This window comes from Diuraphis noxia, unplaced genomic scaffold (assembly GCF_037042655.1).
Source record: "Diuraphis noxia isolate RWA-SAM2 unplaced genomic scaffold, SU_Dnox_SAM2 contig0005, whole genome shotgun sequence".
NCBI classification, from domain to species: Eukaryota; Metazoa; Arthropoda; class Insecta; order Hemiptera; family Aphididae; genus Diuraphis; species Diuraphis noxia.
This window is the reverse complement of record NW_028301715.1, coordinates 48,599,527-48,619,878: the sequence shown is the minus strand read 5'-3', so window position 1 is coordinate 48,619,878 and position 20,352 is coordinate 48,599,527. Positions and strand designations below refer to the sequence as shown.

The following is a 20,352-nucleotide window of genomic DNA, read 5'->3' as shown; positions in this document are numbered from 1 at the left end:
CGTGATGTTCGAGAAACTTGAATAGGTACCTTTGTGAAGCGTATATACACATATACAACATCGAATTTTCAGATAAAGCAAAGTTTTAAATGGGTACAATTTTCCGGCATAGGATAAAAACGTGATATTGGCTCGTTTAATTCGTACACGCTGCCGCAGCCCTTCTAATCGCCTTGTTTTAAATGAATAATCTATATTACAATTAACAATAGTTATTGAATAGAAGTGGGTATTATATTATAAATATTATAATTGTTAAACAAAGAGCTCAATGTTAAGTTTAGAATGAAAATAATTTAAATTACACATACACAATGGAAAAATTCGCATTTATCTCAATATACAATTCCATTTCAGACGTTTAGACACAATCATTTTTCTTTGTCCAACACGAGCTGCATTATATACGCGTACCTACCACGGTTGTGCGTGACCATTTCCGTATTCGTATTAGGTTAAATTAACCATTATTCTGCATGTTTCGGTGATTGTAAGTTGTATATGAATCGTTATGACTTATTATGTTTTATTACAATTCAAGAATTTCGATTTAGAAACGTTCTGTATACATACGACTATACGCACATAATAATATATAGAGCGGCGTTCAAATGTTAAGTGCGCGTGACACTTTTCGGTTACGGAAGTTTTAACTTATAAATGGCATGGGTGTCAAACATTATTACTGGTAATTAACATGTTTGTTTTAAGTTTCAGACGCAATGGAAAAATAAAAACATTTCTAAAAATAGTTTTCTTATTTCTTACATATCAATTGAAACAGATTCAACGAAACGAATGGTATAGCCGAACGTCTTGACAATTACTATGAACATGACATAATCTTATTGCATAATATAATAATTTATTTAATTTAAGTTTTATTATTAATGATTATTAAGTAAGTACGGACAGAGACTTAAATGCGTGAAACTTAACCAGATTTATATTGAAATATACCTAACTATACTTTAGATACGAATTTTCACTAGATATCTATAGTAACTAGATACTAGAAAAACAGTTATAGAAGACCCTTAATAAAATAGAATATCCTTGAATTATTTAATTACGCAAAATGCACTAAATTGTAGTTACGCTTGTGTTGTTATCATGATAATAATTTATTCATTTTATCGTAATTATATAGTTCAATATAACAACAAAAATGTTATTCAACCCTTATTCTCAATGATTGGTAAATTATTGATAGTAGTAAGTAACGTAACAATCACTACCTATTATTATAATTTTTTTTTCAGTTCGCCTTATCAATCTTTTTAAATAATAGTTATTATTTTACACCATCGTTCACACCGTCTTGTAAATAGTAAAATCATTCAAAATAACAATCGTTTAAATAGTTAAATATCGATTAGGTGATTAACAATCGATATTTTCTATAACCTATATATTTAAATCGTAGTTCATCGACGTTCACTGTATACGCATTTACGATTTTTCATAAATGAAAATTATTATTTTAAGTTTATCATTAATAAACGTTATTATGTTACACAGATATAAATGTATGAATAATAATATAGCTAATACCAAAATGATTATCAATAATATGTGATTCGCGATTAATAAACTAATAAAATTTCTTCGACTGAGTCTTAACATTAGGTGTATTTTGTAAAAGAAATAGTGTAATTCATGAAGTTATTAAATATACGTAATAATTAATATATAATAATATGTTGTTATTATCTAAACATATTTAATTGTTTTGTAATCAATATAAATAATATAATAATTAATAATTATACACCCATTTACGGTAATTAGTATATTAATCGTATAGTGTTGTGCTTAGAAACTTTTCCATTAGGTACCTAAACGTTTTATGCAGTAGAGACATTATATATAGCTATATGTGTACTTAGATAATATTATATTATATGAAAAAGTCTAGAAAATATCCATTATAATATTGTTTACAAAATAGTCATCTGCAAGTTAAAGTCAGTATACCTACATACAAGTATCAAAATTACATCGGATGAAAGATCAAAGAGAGACAATGTCAAAAGAACACATTTTAATATTGTTTTCTTTAATACCTATTATATAGTGCTGTATAATAATTATATTTCGAAAACTGAAAAGCATACTTTTACTGCAGTTTTACATACAAACCAATCTGTCTGTACCGTATGGGTTTTTTTTTGCTATACCAAGCTAGAAATAATATTGATTCTTGCGTATTTTCAGAAGGGTCAATGGATTGATTTAATTTGTGCAGAATTTCTGTGAGAAATGAATTTGAAGCTCGTCACATGGTTGCAAATGCAAAGGGAAATTGGCTTTTAGACATGTGATTTGTGATGTAGTTAATTCGCGGAGAAACACGTACATATCATAAATGTATAATGACGTGCTGCCGTACTGGTACAGAGATGATTGGCTATTTTCGAGGAGTATAGGTATATTATACATTTTTGCTTTCTACTGGAAATAATCCATAATTGATTCGAACGAGAGCGAATTTTTCTACAGAAACATCGACCCAAGGTTAATATATTAATAATTATAAATATTGTGTTGTTTTATAGAGAGTGTCGGGGATGTAATGCAATTTAAGTACGTATACGTATATTATATTATTAAACCATTCGTCTATCGATTAATATAAAAGTGCCGAGCGCATTCAAAATGCGTTCTCGTACCATCGGATCGATCTTTAAGTCATTACAGAATTATGAAAACCCATTATATCTCGGAAGGGTTGGCATACGATTATTAATTTATTAATTTATGTTACGTTTAATGTGTCAAGTCTTTAATAAATTACAGTTAGCAGCATATTATTTAAAAGAATAGGATCATAGGCAAACTGACAAAAACAAAACAAATCAAATAATAACGAGTCAATAACTACTACAGACACATTACATTAATAATCACACACGATTATTATTTCTTATAGAAACACGCAATTACATCGTATTTAAAGCTATTATTTATACGTAGTATTTTAGTATTTCACGAATAGAGAAAAACATTTTTAAATAATACTAAAATAATAGAAATTGTATACGCCAAATATAGTTAATTAGTTAAATTTAAAGTTCTAGGAAGAAAATAATCAGAATCGTATTTGTGCATAGTAATAAAAATAATTGTCATAATATAGTAGAAAATAATAGGGAATGAGAAATAACTCATAGTCTATACAATAAATTAAAAACAAAAATAATTTTTGCTAAATGCCTTCTGGCGAGCAAAACTAGACCTTCATTGAACTCTAGAAAATATCTTTCTCTTTATTATGTATACAATATATGTGTATGAATAGCCTATAGGTATATTAAAAACAAATGTTATTATTCTTATGAAAAACTCGTAATCATAGTTTTTACGTCTTTACTGTAAATTGTCAAATTTTGAGACCAAAGTATGAAACGAAATTTTAACATAGTACTAGGTAGTGAATAGTACAAAATGTATTTATAAACGAATTATATTACTACATTCTAATTATTTACTTTGATAAGCCCGGCTGCAAGTCCCTTGAATTTATATAAAATGTTTATTGAATTTCAGATTATCTACACTTAAATTTAAATGAAAAATCCAATTCAAAATGAATATCCATATCTTTAATAACAGAAAATAACTTATATAAGTAAAAGAATTTTTTTTTTAAAGTAAATTTACAGAAAATAATTTGTAAATTAATAATTTAGAGTTAAAATTAGTTTTACTTTGCATCTAGACTGCAATACTGCAGTATTTAAAGTTTGGCATTATCAGCTAGACGTATCATAACGGGGCGATGTCATGAGATATACCTAATCATAATATACATAATATTTGATGCGGAAGACACTTGGAGGTTATCAAAAGTTGAAAGCACCTATATGTCTAGCTCAGTAGGCATGCACATTTATGATTCCGAACGAATGAATTTAAGGTGTAAAACATTAAACATATCTTCTAAACATAACTCTTCGGTGCAGTATAATAATAATTAACGATAGCACCATAACGATGTCGTCCAGCCTGTGTATGATTCTCTTTTGCGACTGTATATCATATTCTTCTGGTTGTAAAGTTTACAATGTAAACAAAGAAAATTAAACTCAAGGTGTTATAAAATCACGCACGTGTCGTCGTGCGAACAAAGGATAAAAACGTATTTTATTATTGCTTTTTAATGCTTATAATATTATGTATGGTGATTTATGTTATTAACAAACACAACCCATGAGCCACTAATGATTTACACATCGTAGTTATCCGGTGCGACCGCGGCGTGTGACATTACATAATCATTGTAATGTTTCGGTGAATCTTCTGTTTGTTTAATATATATATATATATAATGGGAACCTATTACCTATATAGGCGGGTACTTAGTGCAACCGCAGTCGTTTAACTCGTTTATGAAATTTTATTACGCAACGTCGTTATTATTGTCACACACTTATAATATGTGGTGTATGAGTAATTAGCTTGTGTTACACAAACGACCCGAACATTAGAGGATACCCATTACATACTCTAATATACTACCCGTGCACTATACATCTGCGCAAGAGAATAATATAATGAGTGGCGTATCTAGGCCGGAGCCTCTGGGGCCCAAGTTGCAGGATGGAGAAGCTCCAAATATACTTTCATCGTGACATTAAAAAAATACAAAAAAGGAAAAATAATTATAATTTTTTTGATCGGACAAAGGTTGAAAAAGATCATTTTTAAATACATTTACAATAGTACAGTGTCATAATTAAATAATTTAATTTCTGTATTTAAGAGGATCTCCAACTTATAGGGCCATCAAGTTTCACGCTATGCCACTGCAAATAATAATATAATATTATTGTTATTGAAATATTTTTGTCCACTATAGAAAACGTATGTATCTATAATGTAACGTATATGTATCCTATCCGATTCAATAACATAATATTATTGGTATCGTGATACCTGCGAGTAAGAGTGTGAATCAAAATCTGGTAACATCGAAATAATTACATCTGAGACAGAAAAATTAAAATTTTTTAACTTTACTAGCTTTGAATGTTATAAATTTATGATAACTACATATAAGTATGAAACCAATTTATCAACGGACAACGAATATTAGTCGATGATTGGAAAAATAATAATATTATATGAGTTTTCTAAAAAATTATTGTAATCATTACATATAGTTCGATATACAGCTAGTTGACACACATACAAATTATCAAATAAAATATATAGAATGATCGAATTGAGTGCAAATTGAATATTGCTTTTTTTTTGAGTCCTAGTAGATACTATTCGAAATTTTTTGTGTAAGTAAAGGTTTCAGATCGATAATCACCCCCCCCCCCCCCAACCACCACGAAATCGTTGGAACGGGCGATCACAAATACCAAACGTGTTTGTCAGCGCCGTTGAAAAATAGATAGTTTAAATGCATGCGCGAATATTATTTGTTGCCTATCCATAAGGAATCGCACAATACAATAATTTATGTGCGCTACAAAAAATATTATACCCACCTCCTTCGACATCATTATTTATAATTATCAACTATTTTAGACGAGAAGCACAACAGTCGAGTCAATGTGTCGTTATGGTAAATACATAATATAGCGGTAAGCACGATCAATGGTCGTTTACGATTTTAAAAGCACATACAACATTCGGTTACAAATTTACAATATACATAAACAGGAAACTTGACGGATGGCTGGGGGATCTTTAATAAGATTTTATTAATGAGTAATGACTCTTCGAAGATCGTGGAGCTCTGCGCAAAAAACACGCATCGAGAAACTTTGTCCAAGAGGTGAAACCAACAAACCACTGTCAAGCGTTTTAAAAAATAATAATCATAAGGGGCCTCGGAACTACTACCGTTTATTTTAATTTAAAAGGCCTAAAATATAGACAAAATTAAAGTAAGTTTATATTGTTTGATTTTATATCTGGAAAAAATATCTGAATATAGCAGAAAACGTCCGTAGATTGTACGGAACACTGAAAACATTTGATCATATTTAATTTTGTACTGCAATTGAAACTCAAAAATATGGATTTGATAAAATCATAATTGTAATCAAACCAAAAATTAAAACGGAATGTGTTCATATTTTCAACTGAATTGAAATATTGTTGTTATATTTCAAACTTTAATTTTGTCGAAACAATAATTATGCAGCCGTACATTAATAATACGAACTGTGCATGTGCGTCCAAGTGTCAAAATTCGTTGGTAGTGTTGGTACCAACTCGAACTAATAACCATTCACGACTAGTTAATTTAACTTAATTATTAAGACGCGTAGATTCCAAACGGCGATGTCGAGTTTAGAAATTGCCTAACTGCTGCCCCTTAAATGAAAGCCGGACTCTTTAATGTAATAATTTTCTTTCGTCCCGCCACAGTCGTACGTCCTAAAATAATAATATACTCCGCTCGTGCAAAATAATGTATATTAGAGGTATAGGTTCATTCTGAGATAATCCACTCCTCGACTGCTGCAGTGAGGCGCTGCAAAACTCTATTCGAAATTACGTTAATTTTGCAAAACGTATATTATTATGTCCGCCGTGACGATATACAACTAGTATACACAATAATATATTAGGTATACTTTGACGTGAGCGAGGATCAATTTTTGTAATAACGGGCTACAGTATTGCGGTACACAATATTATATTATAATACCTATGTACACGCCACCGACGAGAAGCCAGTTATAATATCATGTTATTTAGTTATTACGAACAACGCACCCGTATCATCCATTACGAAATGAAAACCCCGAGTACCGCGAGTGGTTCTGCGTGAGGGTATTAATTATTGTTATTATAATTATAGCAGTCATATTTTCGCAACTCATATAATAATTATTGCGATCGGTAATAATTATAATTATTAGGCATCTATCTGTTATAATTTATAATAGGTAGACCTGCGCGCGGTACGAACAGCACGAATCACGAACGGTTTTGACGCGAGAACGACAAATCTTTGTGCAAGCACTATTTTATCGGCAACGTTTGAAGTTATTGTTTGTAATTTTCCCGATCCATAGTTTAAATTTTACTGCAATCGCTCGGAAGTTCCGAAGTACGAAAATGCATAACATTTAATTATGCGTAGCCTGCATAGTGTAGGTACCTACTGATACTTATAATAGGTAATATTACAATACATGATGTATATAGAATCTAGTGTTACTGTTCAATGTGTAATTACCGCAATAAGTAGACGTATTACATACACTCACACGACTAAATAATAATTGAACGTTAGCCATACACAAATAATTATAAGGTCAACATTGTACCTGCGGTATTATACTATTATATAACTCGCGGGGGGCAGCTTACGATGATTTTATATTTAAATATTTTATAAACGAATTTAAAATTATATCACAGTTATAGCTTTATAAGCTATATAGTCATTATGGTTTTTACAATTTTCCGCAATCTTATAAAATTTAGTGACTATCATAAAATTTTAATACTCTTCAACTAATCCAATACCTATTTGTGGATAGGAGGAACTTGATTTTATGAAAAAAATGACTTCACACATGAAAAATTCTCACGCCTCGTTGATATGTTGATATCAGAGTTTGTTAATTTAACACTTAACAATTTTTTGTGCAATATTCGAATGCATATTTAAGCGTTTATAATCATATTGGAAAATCAAGCTTTGAATCAACCTGCAACATGTTTTCTTTTTTTTCGATAAAGAAAAAATCTGATTATTCTACAGAATTTGAGTTTTTCTTGTAGGACAGTTTTTTTTACTAAAAACGCTAACTATATACTAAAATAAATAGGTACTAAATACTAAAAACTATAGAACACTGAAATAGATGTAGGCAGAATGATAGAGAATAATAATATAATATATTACAGATGAACTCACTTGCACTGCTGTTAATGAACCCCTGATATATATCGTTCAAACTGTTCGCATCACTGGACATAACTGAAACATAAAAACGATAAAATTTAATACCATGATAACTTTACTATAAGACATAAGTACGTATATAATATTAAGTTGACAATACGCCGAACGGTGGTCCGAAACTATAATAACTAATAACTATATATATAGGCACGTCAAAGTTCGGCCGTTCGGTGAATTGTGTGCAAAAACCTAATATTTAATAATAATATGAATGTGTAAAATATGTAGATCGTCGTTCGAACGTTTAACGTTTTATATCCTAATTTTCTATAGCTCACCGTGTATAGGCGCCGTGGACGTTGACGAATGTATGACAATACATAATTATATAATTTCCATTTTCATAAACTACGCACTTTATACCTATCTCTAGTGCGCATATAATAATATATTATGGTACCTACTCACAAGCTACTTACGCGTGCATTCGACTGCTACGAATATTCACTCATCCTTATAATTAGTATAGCATATTATATACTTAATGATGATTTCATATCAATATTATGTGTGCGGCATCTATTATTATAATATTATGTCATGTATGTTAATTGTTTTGTTTTTAGGCATTGATTTCTTAAGTATATTCAATTTCGTATATAATTATACTGAACAATTAATGTTTTTGATGTGTTTTACTAATTATTTGTTTATTAAACGCTAATTTAGCGTATGAAATTAGACGTTCAACTGCCACCAAGTTTCTCATAACAAGCATTTTGTTAACACCGTTTTGCATTATGATGAAGCACATGGATAATGTATCGTTGTTAAAAGGTTCGAATTCGTATAATATACAGCATTAGAGCAACCTTTCGCACGACCTCGCTGTTCTCAAATATTATAAAATATGTATTATATGCATGTATACACTATACTGGCGAAAATGTAGAAAATAATAATATTTTATTATTGTATAATATATTAATACGTGATATCGTAACGATAATTATTATTGTACCCATTCACACAAATGTGATGGCGATAATAGTTAATCTAGTGGTTTTAAAATAAATTATAGTACTTGTATACAAAAGATAAAAAAGTAGGTAACACTTAATACGTTAATATAATTATAATACAGACAATGATTTAAATATTAAATGAACTATGGAGGTAACGACTGTCGAACTAATATGTATATTTTTTATAGTGATTAGTACCTATTTAGTAGCTAATTACTAGTTAATAGACACTAAATGTATTATAATAAACCTACGTTGAAAGAAAGCTTCACTTCACGAACTGTTAAATATAAAATAACATGTTTAAATTATCGACAAGGATTAATACATCAATTATTTTAAACTATTTTTAATGGATAACATTTTTGCCGATATTTATAAAATTTACCTTTTTTTATATAATTATGCATCGCGTAACAACTAACCATAGAGGAGGTCAATAAGAGTTAAATGTCCATTGGTTTTTTAAGCTGTTTAATTTAAGATTGTTAAGCCATTAAATAAATAATTATTCTCTATAAATTCTACCAACATCACTACATTTTCTGATTTTCTGAATAAAAAAAAAAATATAATGAGAGAAAATACATTAATATAAATCAAAATCAAAATGAACATACTACCTACATAGTATAGTCTGCACTTTAAGTTTAAATTTCATACCACACTAACCCTCATATAAGTAAAATAAAATTACACTTCATTAATATAAAATGTAACGTTGAGTTGTCCATTATTTTATTTGGATTCCGCACTGTACACGATTATTTTAGGCTTTTCCAAATTTCCAATAACAGTTTTATTTTGTTTCATATTATTTAAAGGCCGAAGTGCCTTCAATAGAAAAACTCTTGGCTCTTCCTTTTTTCACCCGATTATTACGATCAACCTGACATCTCTCACTCATACACTTATTATTATTACTTTACTGTTATTGTATAGATTGTGGGCGTAAAATGTTAAAAATAATATCATTTAAAACAATAGGTACTATATTGTTAAAATATAATTATTTTAACGTTATAATTTATTATTGTAAAATGACAAGTATGACGACAAAATATGAATCATTTCTCGATCATTAATTTCTGAGTTGACTATATAGGCACTTATAATTTGAAATGATCCGATAAAATATACATACATGTATATATTGTTTTTCAATTTATTGTTATTACTATTATTTTTTTATTTGAATAAGTACTGGGTATATGCATGAATGCCAATTGCCAATTATTTTATTTTTCCCGTTGATTGCATATAGTTATAGTCATAAAATATATTAGGAACAATCAATTAATTATTACTATATTCTTATTCTTGTATCCAACGAGACATCAGATTGATAATACAATTTTGAGTATAAATGTTGAGTTTACAATGTTTACATACATTATAGGTATGTTCATAAATAATTAAACTGTAACTATATTATTGTGTTTTATTATTCGTATATTATGATGTACTATTTTACTTATAAAATAAATAAGTTTACTTTATTTGCACCTACGACATGGCCTTCAATATTCGTAATAATCATTTAAAAAAAAAAAAAATTAATTCTTATGTAATGTTTGCGAGTATTATACACGTTATAAATAAATTAATATAACTCATTTACCTACTCGTTAAACACGTCGTATCAAGTAAGTGTATGTATCATAGATATATTATTATAATATGTATACAGAAAACAATGTGCTGTCAATGCAATTTTTACATTAGCATTGATGTGATATTAATCTGAATTTTTTCTCTACAACAAACATTAATTTAATAAAATTACTATAGTTCTGAAATGCACTTGGCATAAAATATATACATATTTTTTTTATTTAAAAAGAAAAAAGGTATGTTTTTTCAACAACAAACACCATTGGTATGTAATTAGTTTTTTGTATTGTTATATTTGTAGATTACAATAAAGCTCGTGTATCGAGGTGGATCTCCTTTTGTATGCAGTGAATATGTTTTATTCTGCGTCGGAGAAAAAAAAATGCAAATCATTTCAATTTGTAAAAACTGACGTCATATTGATTAATTGAGTTCTCTAGGTTAAGGCTTTATTAAAATGTCCATGATTTGTGGCGAAATTAAAAATATCAAGAATAAACAAAGATGGTCGTACCTATATACCCCCGACTACTTAGACATTTCAAAAACCACAAAACATGATGTTCAATATTTATTATAAGGTTTTACTTCTACAGTAATTCTGCAACTCAGAATGCCATAAACTCATAAATGACTTGTTATATTTATGTATTTGTGTAGATATCTACGGAATATTACATTAAAGTAGACATATTTTCATAATAATAAGGAAGACGATTTTTGATAACGATTTTTATTGTTCAGGAAGTTTTTACTAAGCGTGTATCACACAGTTTTATTCAAATAAATAATGTACGCATCGTCTTATAGAATGTTGATTCTTTTCTCAAGGACTCAAAAATTAATGTCATACCTACAATTTACGTGGTTTAATTGGTCTAGCTATATTATGAAACTAGAGTTTTTAAATTATCGTATACAATTGCAATAAATAGTTTATTGTTTCGACGATCGAACGATTTTATCAGCGTTTTATAATTCCAGAAACTATTCATTTTTACGATATAGATAATTTGTATAATATTATCTACCCTGACATTAAAAATGACTGTCAAAACTAGAATAAATTAAAATAATCTTGTTTTGTAAAGACTCTTAAAAAATTCTAATAACAATTTTTACTATTGGTTACCATAATATAATAATTTGATTGCATGAAGGAAAAAATATATAGCTAAGAAAAAGTACTATTAAAAAAAATAATAATAATAACTAGGTAATGAAATACAGTGTAACAAAAATGACTTTAACTGAATTGTATTCTTAAAAAAAAAAACAGAATTGTACAATTTAATTTAATATAGACAATTTATACTTAAAATACTAAAAATGTAACCAAAAAAAAATTTCTTTTACTAATGGCCTAGATGTCGATGTACTTTGATCAATTAAAAAAAAAAAAAATGGTCTCTATATTAGCTAATTAACCATATTTTACTAAATGATTAATGTATTGTCATTTAATGAACTTAGTGTTTGAGAATAAGAGAAAACCAAAATGTGGTAGTTATTAAAAATTATTTGTAGACATGACGTGATGGAAGAACTTAATAAGCAATTTATCACATGTATAAGGTGCCTAATATAAAGTAAAATCTATCACTCTAAAAGTTCCAAACTCGTTTTTAATGAGTTTGAAAGGAATAATTAAAATATCTTATATTAGGGTTGGAATTTAAATGCATTTACGACCTAATAATTCTAAAACATGCCCTAAAAATATTAAAAAATGCATTTTACATTTAAACTGTGTAGTTGCTAAAAAAATGAATAAAATAAAATTTGATATATTCAATATTTATGACACCACCCTACTTGAACTATACTGAAATACTCCGATAAAAGTTATCATGCAATTAAATCAACAAATTTGTTGTTGTAGAAAATAAATTTCAGCTTTGTCTAATTTGATTACATGATGTTATATATAGTTCAAAATAAAAATGATTTCATATGTTAGTACTATGTTTAAATTTCAATGAATTTAAGTTTTAGTCATAATACGATAAATTGGTCAAAAATTACTTAAAAATTGTAAAAAATACCTCAAAAACAATTTTGTGGTTACAACATGGACTACTTGAAACAGTTGAAACACACTCTATTTATAACTTAAAAGACGTCGTGTATTTTTCCAAAAAAAAAAAATAAAAATATGCACAGATATCCGAGCCCAACTTATAATAATTAGAAGTGTAAAATATGAATTATAATTTATATTTATTTTTGAACATTTTTTGAAAGTTCTATAACTACCTATTTATTACTACCAGATTTATTACAGTTTTGTTTTAATTTGTTATAAATTGTTTTGTATTATTATTAAAAGCATTTAAAAATTAAAATAAATAACAAATAATTATTCATTGATTTAAAATTTTAAATCATATTTTCATATTCTCATCTTCAATCTCGTAAGCAGTATTAAATCTCTGTAGGAGATAACCAATAAAATTATCGTATCTTTGCGTTCGATGCCTGTTATAGCTGTAATACTAATTGTCTTAATTTTGGAATTATGATGGGTGGATAATTCTGCAAGGATAAACAAATATATAAAGAAGGTATTTTAGTTTTAAAACCACAAGGTGAGTATTGGAGTACCCTATAGTGTTAGGTATTCGGATAATTAGTATTTTTAATTAAATTAGAAGGCATCCAATCGAACCTATTGTTTTGATTTTTTAATTTATAACAAGTGATAGAAGTACATCAATATAATAAATACTGGGATAATTCAAAATTGATCTATTAAGATTGCACGAAGGATGTGATTTTAACTGTCATCAGAAAACCAAGAAAGGAGGGGACATGAGAACTGTTTAATTAACTTCAATTTGATTAATTGTCAGACAAAAGACACGCAGTTATGCTGTGTCCTTGTAATAGTTTAACAGTGGCTTAACGATGCACTAATGTTTCGCAATACGAGTACAACCCTATGCGATATAGTATTTATAAAATATACTGACTATAAATTGTTGTACGATTAGGGTTAAATAAAATAAATGTATTTGACTTAACAACTAATAATTATTATAAATATAATTTATAAAAATAAATTGATTAAAAAAATAATCATATGATTTTAATAGAATAGATGTTATAGTTTTTTCTTACTATATATATAGGTAATTATACTTTTATAGACCATTAGTGTTAAACACATTTAAAAAATGAATTAAACGCAAACATATTAATTTTCCTCGAGCTACAAATACTTAATAAAAATCATATTTTTTTAAACGCCTCGATAATCTGCCTAAAAGATTGTGACTAAGAACTTGATACAAATAATAACAAATCCGGTAGACATATGAGGAGGCTGAATTAAATTAATTTTTCTACTTCATATTTTAATGACAACAAACGACAAGTCTTATGTTTTAAATAAATTAATAACTATAAATAATTAAGTGGGTCAGTGAATTCGAATTAAATTAAGCACTACGTTCAAGGAATTTTTGACATTACAATGAAATCATGTGTTATGATCTAAGAAACGATATTTATATTTAATATTTAAATGGTTAAGTAAAATATTATATAGAAAAAATTGTCCCTGAAATTTTAGCACGAATTAATATGATAGATTTAATTAATTATAAACGTATTTGTAAGATGATACATTTCAATGTCCATGTATAAGCAATTGATGAATTGTGTCGATGAAAAACTAAAGTAAAATATACCCACGGGCCACGAAGGATTATTGATACGTAAATATACGATTTTCTCATTTTCTGGGACTTCTTATATATATATTCACGATATCATCTATAAAAGTTGTATTACATTTCCGATTTAACTATATAACAGGGTATAAATTGGTTAAAATCGCTAGAAATTAAGAATTTATTTCATATTATAATACGTTGACTAATTATTTAACGTATATGGAATATTAATACCACTTAATCGTCGGAAAAAATGGCATTCCAGTGGAAAAAAAATTAGAACTTTTGCTTGTATATTTAAATTTATCAATCTATGACTAACGCTGTATCAACCTGGACGAAAACAACAAACTGACTTCCACATATTATGATATTTTATGTCGAGTTTATATATCAGTTGCCTTTTCACATTTTATTTAGTGAGTATATACAGTTTTGTCAACCCCTGTTTTCAACTCTAATTTATTGTGTGTACTATAAAACACATTTTTAGTGTATATTTATGTAATTACTAATTATAGTCATTAAAATATTTTTATTATTGGTGGCAATGGCGTATTTATACATTTTTTTTTATGAACTAAAATTTAAGGCTCGAATACAATAGGTTAAAATATTTATTTATTTTGTTCCAATCCATCAAACGAGAAAAAAATACTTAAAGCTACGCCGCTGTAGGTACGCGACTATAAAGATTTGTAAAACATTCACTGCGACGATTGTTTCGTGTCATCCATGTTATGAAATCGAGTATAATATATTATAATTTATTATGCATGAAAATATGACATATATATGATAATATACCATAGGTACCTAGTATAATATACGTTGCACTGTATATATACAGACGTATACAATATACATATTGTAAAAACCAAGAGTATCTACACATGATGTGCATACATTCGAGATGACTTATAATATCTCGTCGCGTTTGAAGAACAAAAAAAAACGACCGTAATAAAAAAAAAAACAAAAACTGGGTAAATATTTTAAAACCACGATTTTTTCTTTTTTACCGCGAAAATAACAACTCTAAGCATGATAAATCCATCATGTCGCTGTCACAGATAACTGTACAGGTTTTTTTTACATTTTATTAATAAAACGCACACTGCAACTGCTGCAGGTCCTGCGCCTAATGATTTACCTACACGATTATTGCCGCAGAGAGATGTCATCGTTATCATCGTATATTGTAGAACTGAGTGTACGAAAATACACTGCAACGCGATGTGTTTCTATATACGTAGTAGATATTATATATTATAATAATTACATAAATATAAACCACAAATATTCTCATATAATTTAATATTCGAGAACCTATATCTAATTATTGTCGGGTGTCAACATCACGTTGCGGTTTGCTCAGCGTTGTGTAATCATACATATTATTATTTTATTGTTCTTAAGACGAAGGAGACATATATAGAGATATTTTCTCGAATCATCTTTGTCGCGAGACGTCAGATGCACCGCGTATGGTCATATGCTAGTCGTAGTACGCGAACGTAGGTATAATATTATTATAAACGAGGCATCAGATATACGGGGTAATTCGTTTAACGTAAGACACTCATTATTCAAAAAATATTAATGTTTGAAAAATGCAGTCGCTACAAAACAAAACGTTTTAAAAAAAAAATTATATTTTTAAATATTTTTAACCTTATAAATTATAATGTTTTAACTGTTCACTTTTGTGAATGACAATATACGGTTTACATTTGATCCTCAAAAGTAAAATACTTTTCTAAATGTTGATTAATTGATACATACAAATCAAATTTAGGATAAGTAGTTTATGAGATGAGTATTTTAAGTTTAGATAAGCAGAGTAGGTAGTGGATCAACATTTTTCGAGGTAACCTGCACGTAGGTACCACTCTACTCCGAAGATCAAACTTTAAATACTTTAAACCACTCGTCCAAAATTCGATTATTATGTATCAAAATAATAAAAAAAATATTTTTATTTGTAATATCAAATTAAAACTATATGATGTCATTTAAAGAAGTAAGAAATTTGAAAACCTGAAAATAAATATATATATATTATATTATGTTTTTACGTTGTTTAACGATTAGAAATAATGTAAATTATTTTTTATTCAAAAAATCAAAAACATTAATACATTTTTGAACTATAATTGTTCGACAAATCACCAGATGTATTATTATATACCTGTGTGTGTTGTGTGAATGTATTATGTGTATATAATTACGTGCGTAAAATCGGAGGACGATCTCAGAGCACGACGTTGCTTAAGAGTTGATATAATACACGTACGTTAGGCGCAATAATACAATATGACGCGATGACGATATAATATACTGCAGGAAAAACATCATTGACGTTTTTCGCACAAACCGCCGAGGAATCGTCGTCAAGGTCGCGGCGGTATTTCACAAAGAGAGTAGTTGTAAAGGTAGGCACACGAGCCCGAGGATAAGAATAATGGGTACCCGAAAAAAAAATAATAACAATAATATTATTATATTATGTAGACGACTACGACGAGTTGAAAAACCGCGGAGAAGACGGCCGCAGGACGAACAATAATATTATTACCATACATACGTATTATTATTATTATATATATAAAGTGTAGGTACCTATACATGCCAAACATACGTGTGTGTGTGTTACATAATACTTTATATAATAATAATATACGTATTATGGCTGATACCTATAGAGATACCTGTACCTGGACGGCCGATGAGCTTTAATGCAAAGCTTTAAGCTTTGAGCTTTAAGGCTCGTGAGAGTATAGACAAAGCATAACACGTGTGCTTGCGATAAACGAATATTATTATTATGGTTGTTTTTATTGTTATTTGTTATTATCACGCGCATATTAATTTCATACTTAATGACAACGACGATGACGAAGACGAAGACGAAGACGATGATTATTATTTTTATTTTTTTTTTCCTTATACTTCGTCGCGTACCTTTAATATTATATTATTAAGATTATAGAAGGTACCCAGTGCTATTATAATCATGTGCATGGTCGATCGTCGTCGAAATATTATTATTATTATATAGTTGCGCGGATCGACGATCCGCATTCCTGAAATGGCCGAGTCCCGTCAACGATATTACAATATTGTTATTGGTATTATTATTATTAATTATTATATACCGCGTGATTTACGAGACGAGGGGGCAACCGTACCGTCAGTCAGACGCACATGGAAATCGACGTTATCCCAAACGACCCAAACACACACGACGATGACGGCGATTGCGATGTTTGCAGACGATGGCGGGCGGGTCGAAGACATCATTACGACCGGACAAATTTCGTCCGACGATGTATAATTTACACAAAATAATTACAATATAATATATTAATGTTATTCATATTATACGAAAAATGTCATTATGTGCGCGTTCTCTAGCAGCTTGATGTGTATAATAATCAACGTTGTCAATTCGATATCACCCACCGTGTCCGTCGAACAGGTCGACCGTCGACGTATTCGTTATAACTTATAATAAACAAACGGAAATATTTCTTACAACGACAAACCACAATAGGTGTTTTAATAATGTATAATATAGTCGATGGGGCACAGATGAAATATTTCCAAATTCCACGTACCAAACTCTAGAGATGTTACGAACCATAATATTTAAGGTCGAACCCGAACCAAACTTTTCTTTAAATTAATAAACTCGAACAGATCCGAACCTACACACTTTTAATCGAACCCGAACCGAACCGAACTCTTCAAATATTTTATCGAACTCGAACCGAACATTAAAAGTTAAATTGGATATTATTTTATTTAATATTTAATATTTATTTATTTATCATTTAGCCACCATACCTCAGAATTATTGAATAAAGATTTTACTACTATTTACTTAAATACTTTAAATACTTTAATAGTTAATAATTATTATGCATGCGATTTTTAATTTTTAATTAATAATATGATGATAACTGATAAGAAAAAGCGAAAAACATCAATATTTAAAACAAGCAAACATTAAACAACTAATATTAATCTATTAATTATTAATTATTTAATATTAATTTATAATTTTAGTCGTTACTCCATCGACTTTTATTTTTATTCCTCTGGTTCGATTATCGAACGGAACTATTAGATATTTGGTTCGGTTCGATTATTTGGAATTTCCAGTTCGGTTCGGTTCGGTTCGAAAATCGAACAATTCGTAACATCTTTACTATATTCTTTAAAATCGATAATAATTATTTATTAAAACGTTAATCGTATAAATATACCTATATGTGACGTTAAATGCGGTTTCCCGAGTGGAAAAAAAATTGCAACGTTTTTATAACCTCTGTATACAATTGCAGCTAATTGTGAGTTAAAAATTAAAATCAGTAATTTCAAATAAAAACGCGTATTATAGTTATAGACTTATAGTTATAGGTACTTAATAATTACGAATTTTAATTAAAAAAATATAAGTTAATAACAGTAATTAATAACTATCAATAAATGCATGATTTAAAGAAAAAAAATAATCATTTCATATTATCTAGTCTTGGATAAACGACCCTCGTGAAAACAAATTTTGAATTGTAATAATTGTATATCAACTTATACAATATATTCGCAGATGATAATAAATTGACCACGCAATGTGGTATGAATTGCCTGAATAAGGATAATAACATTATTAGCTGATCGTTTAAGAAAACAAATAGGAATTCTTGGAAAGTTATAAGAAACTCAACAAAATGACTATTTAAAATCTATAAGAAGCTCAAGGTATTTGAATTGTGATATAAATAATTTAAACGGACAAGTAAATAATTATAGAATAACTCGGAAAATTAAGTAATATGGAATTTCCTGCAATGTTATTTTTTACTATTATATTGAACCATAGAAATACAAATAACAAATATAATATTTTACAATAATATTCCATTTCGATTTTCCTACCTTACGCATTATTATTGCTTGTTTTGAAGGAAATTTTAATATTAGCAACTATAAAAGACTATGTTATACTTACATTTTGTGATGACTGGATTATTGAAACATATTTTGTTAACTTATTACTTAAACACGATTAATTGATACACAAAAATATAAAACTTAAATTACAGCTACTCATGAAATTATTTGTTCAATATTTTGTAGTTGTATTCGTATGACAGTACTTCTTTGTAATAGTTATTTGCGATTTCTTCTAACTTCTAACTCGTCCACTTCATCTTGGTTCTCGGCATCGTCACAGGTAAAGGGATTACCAGGTAATAGGTAATATATTTAAAAATCAGTGTAGCCACTGGCAACAATATAATTTCAAAATAACAATTTTTAGTCATTAATTCTTAATAATTAGTAAATAATCAATATTATGATGAAAAAATCAACAAATTTAATGTAAATTTATCCTGATAAATATCTTCTAAGTTGGAGATAAAATATTTAAATCATATTTCGTACAAACATTTAAAATTTAAGTTGGTATTTGGTATTTCAACACAAATTACAATCGTTTTACAACACGATAATATGGTTTTCGGACTCCTGATTTTGTATAATCGTGTTCGGCCTGCAAGATGAGGACTTAGATTGTAGATTGGTTTTTAAGTCAACATACTATTGTTTGCATTTGAATATTATAAATTTAACTGGAATTATCTGAACAAACTTCTAGGAAGTACATCGAAACATAATATTTATTTAATATTTAATGTCCATCCGATAGTAGGTACTTCTACAAACTAACCATGACGTCACAACATCTATAGATACCTTGATATTTTAGATTTTTCAATTTTTCTCCATACATCCTGCAGTAAACTATCTAACTCCACAACAGTCTTCTTCAATAATTCTAAAAAACAGATTTATGTAGAGACAATCTAGATTTGTTCATACTTAAAATGTACAGTCAATAATATAGGTATAAACAGAAACGCCACATTTTCTCTCGTGCAGCACAATAAACGTGCCTACTGCCATAAAATAAACATTAAACACTTTAGATAGAAAATACAAATATAAATGCTGTAAGACCATCACATGTACATTTCACACTATTGAAAAATGACTCGCCATCACTTCGATTGCAAAGAGCAGATGTCATCCACCGTGAGTTGTGTCACAAGTCAAATATTTAAGATCCACACCTTAAAGCAAA

At 28.3% G+C, this 20,352-nt stretch overlaps 1 protein-coding gene across 2 annotated transcripts in view; it reads right to left on the bottom strand.

Moving 5' to 3' along the window:
- LOC107173390 (uncharacterized) overlaps positions 1–20,352 on the bottom strand; it is a 136,538-nt gene that overhangs the window by 60,034 nt on the left and 56,152 nt on the right. For both annotated transcript variants that reach the window (XM_015523911.2, XM_015523912.2), the window contains one exon: positions 7,895–7,957. In XM_015523911.2, coding sequence (XP_015379397.1) covers positions 7,895–7,957 — 63 coding nt within the window. The remainder of the gene's footprint in view (positions 1–7,894; positions 7,958–20,352) is intronic.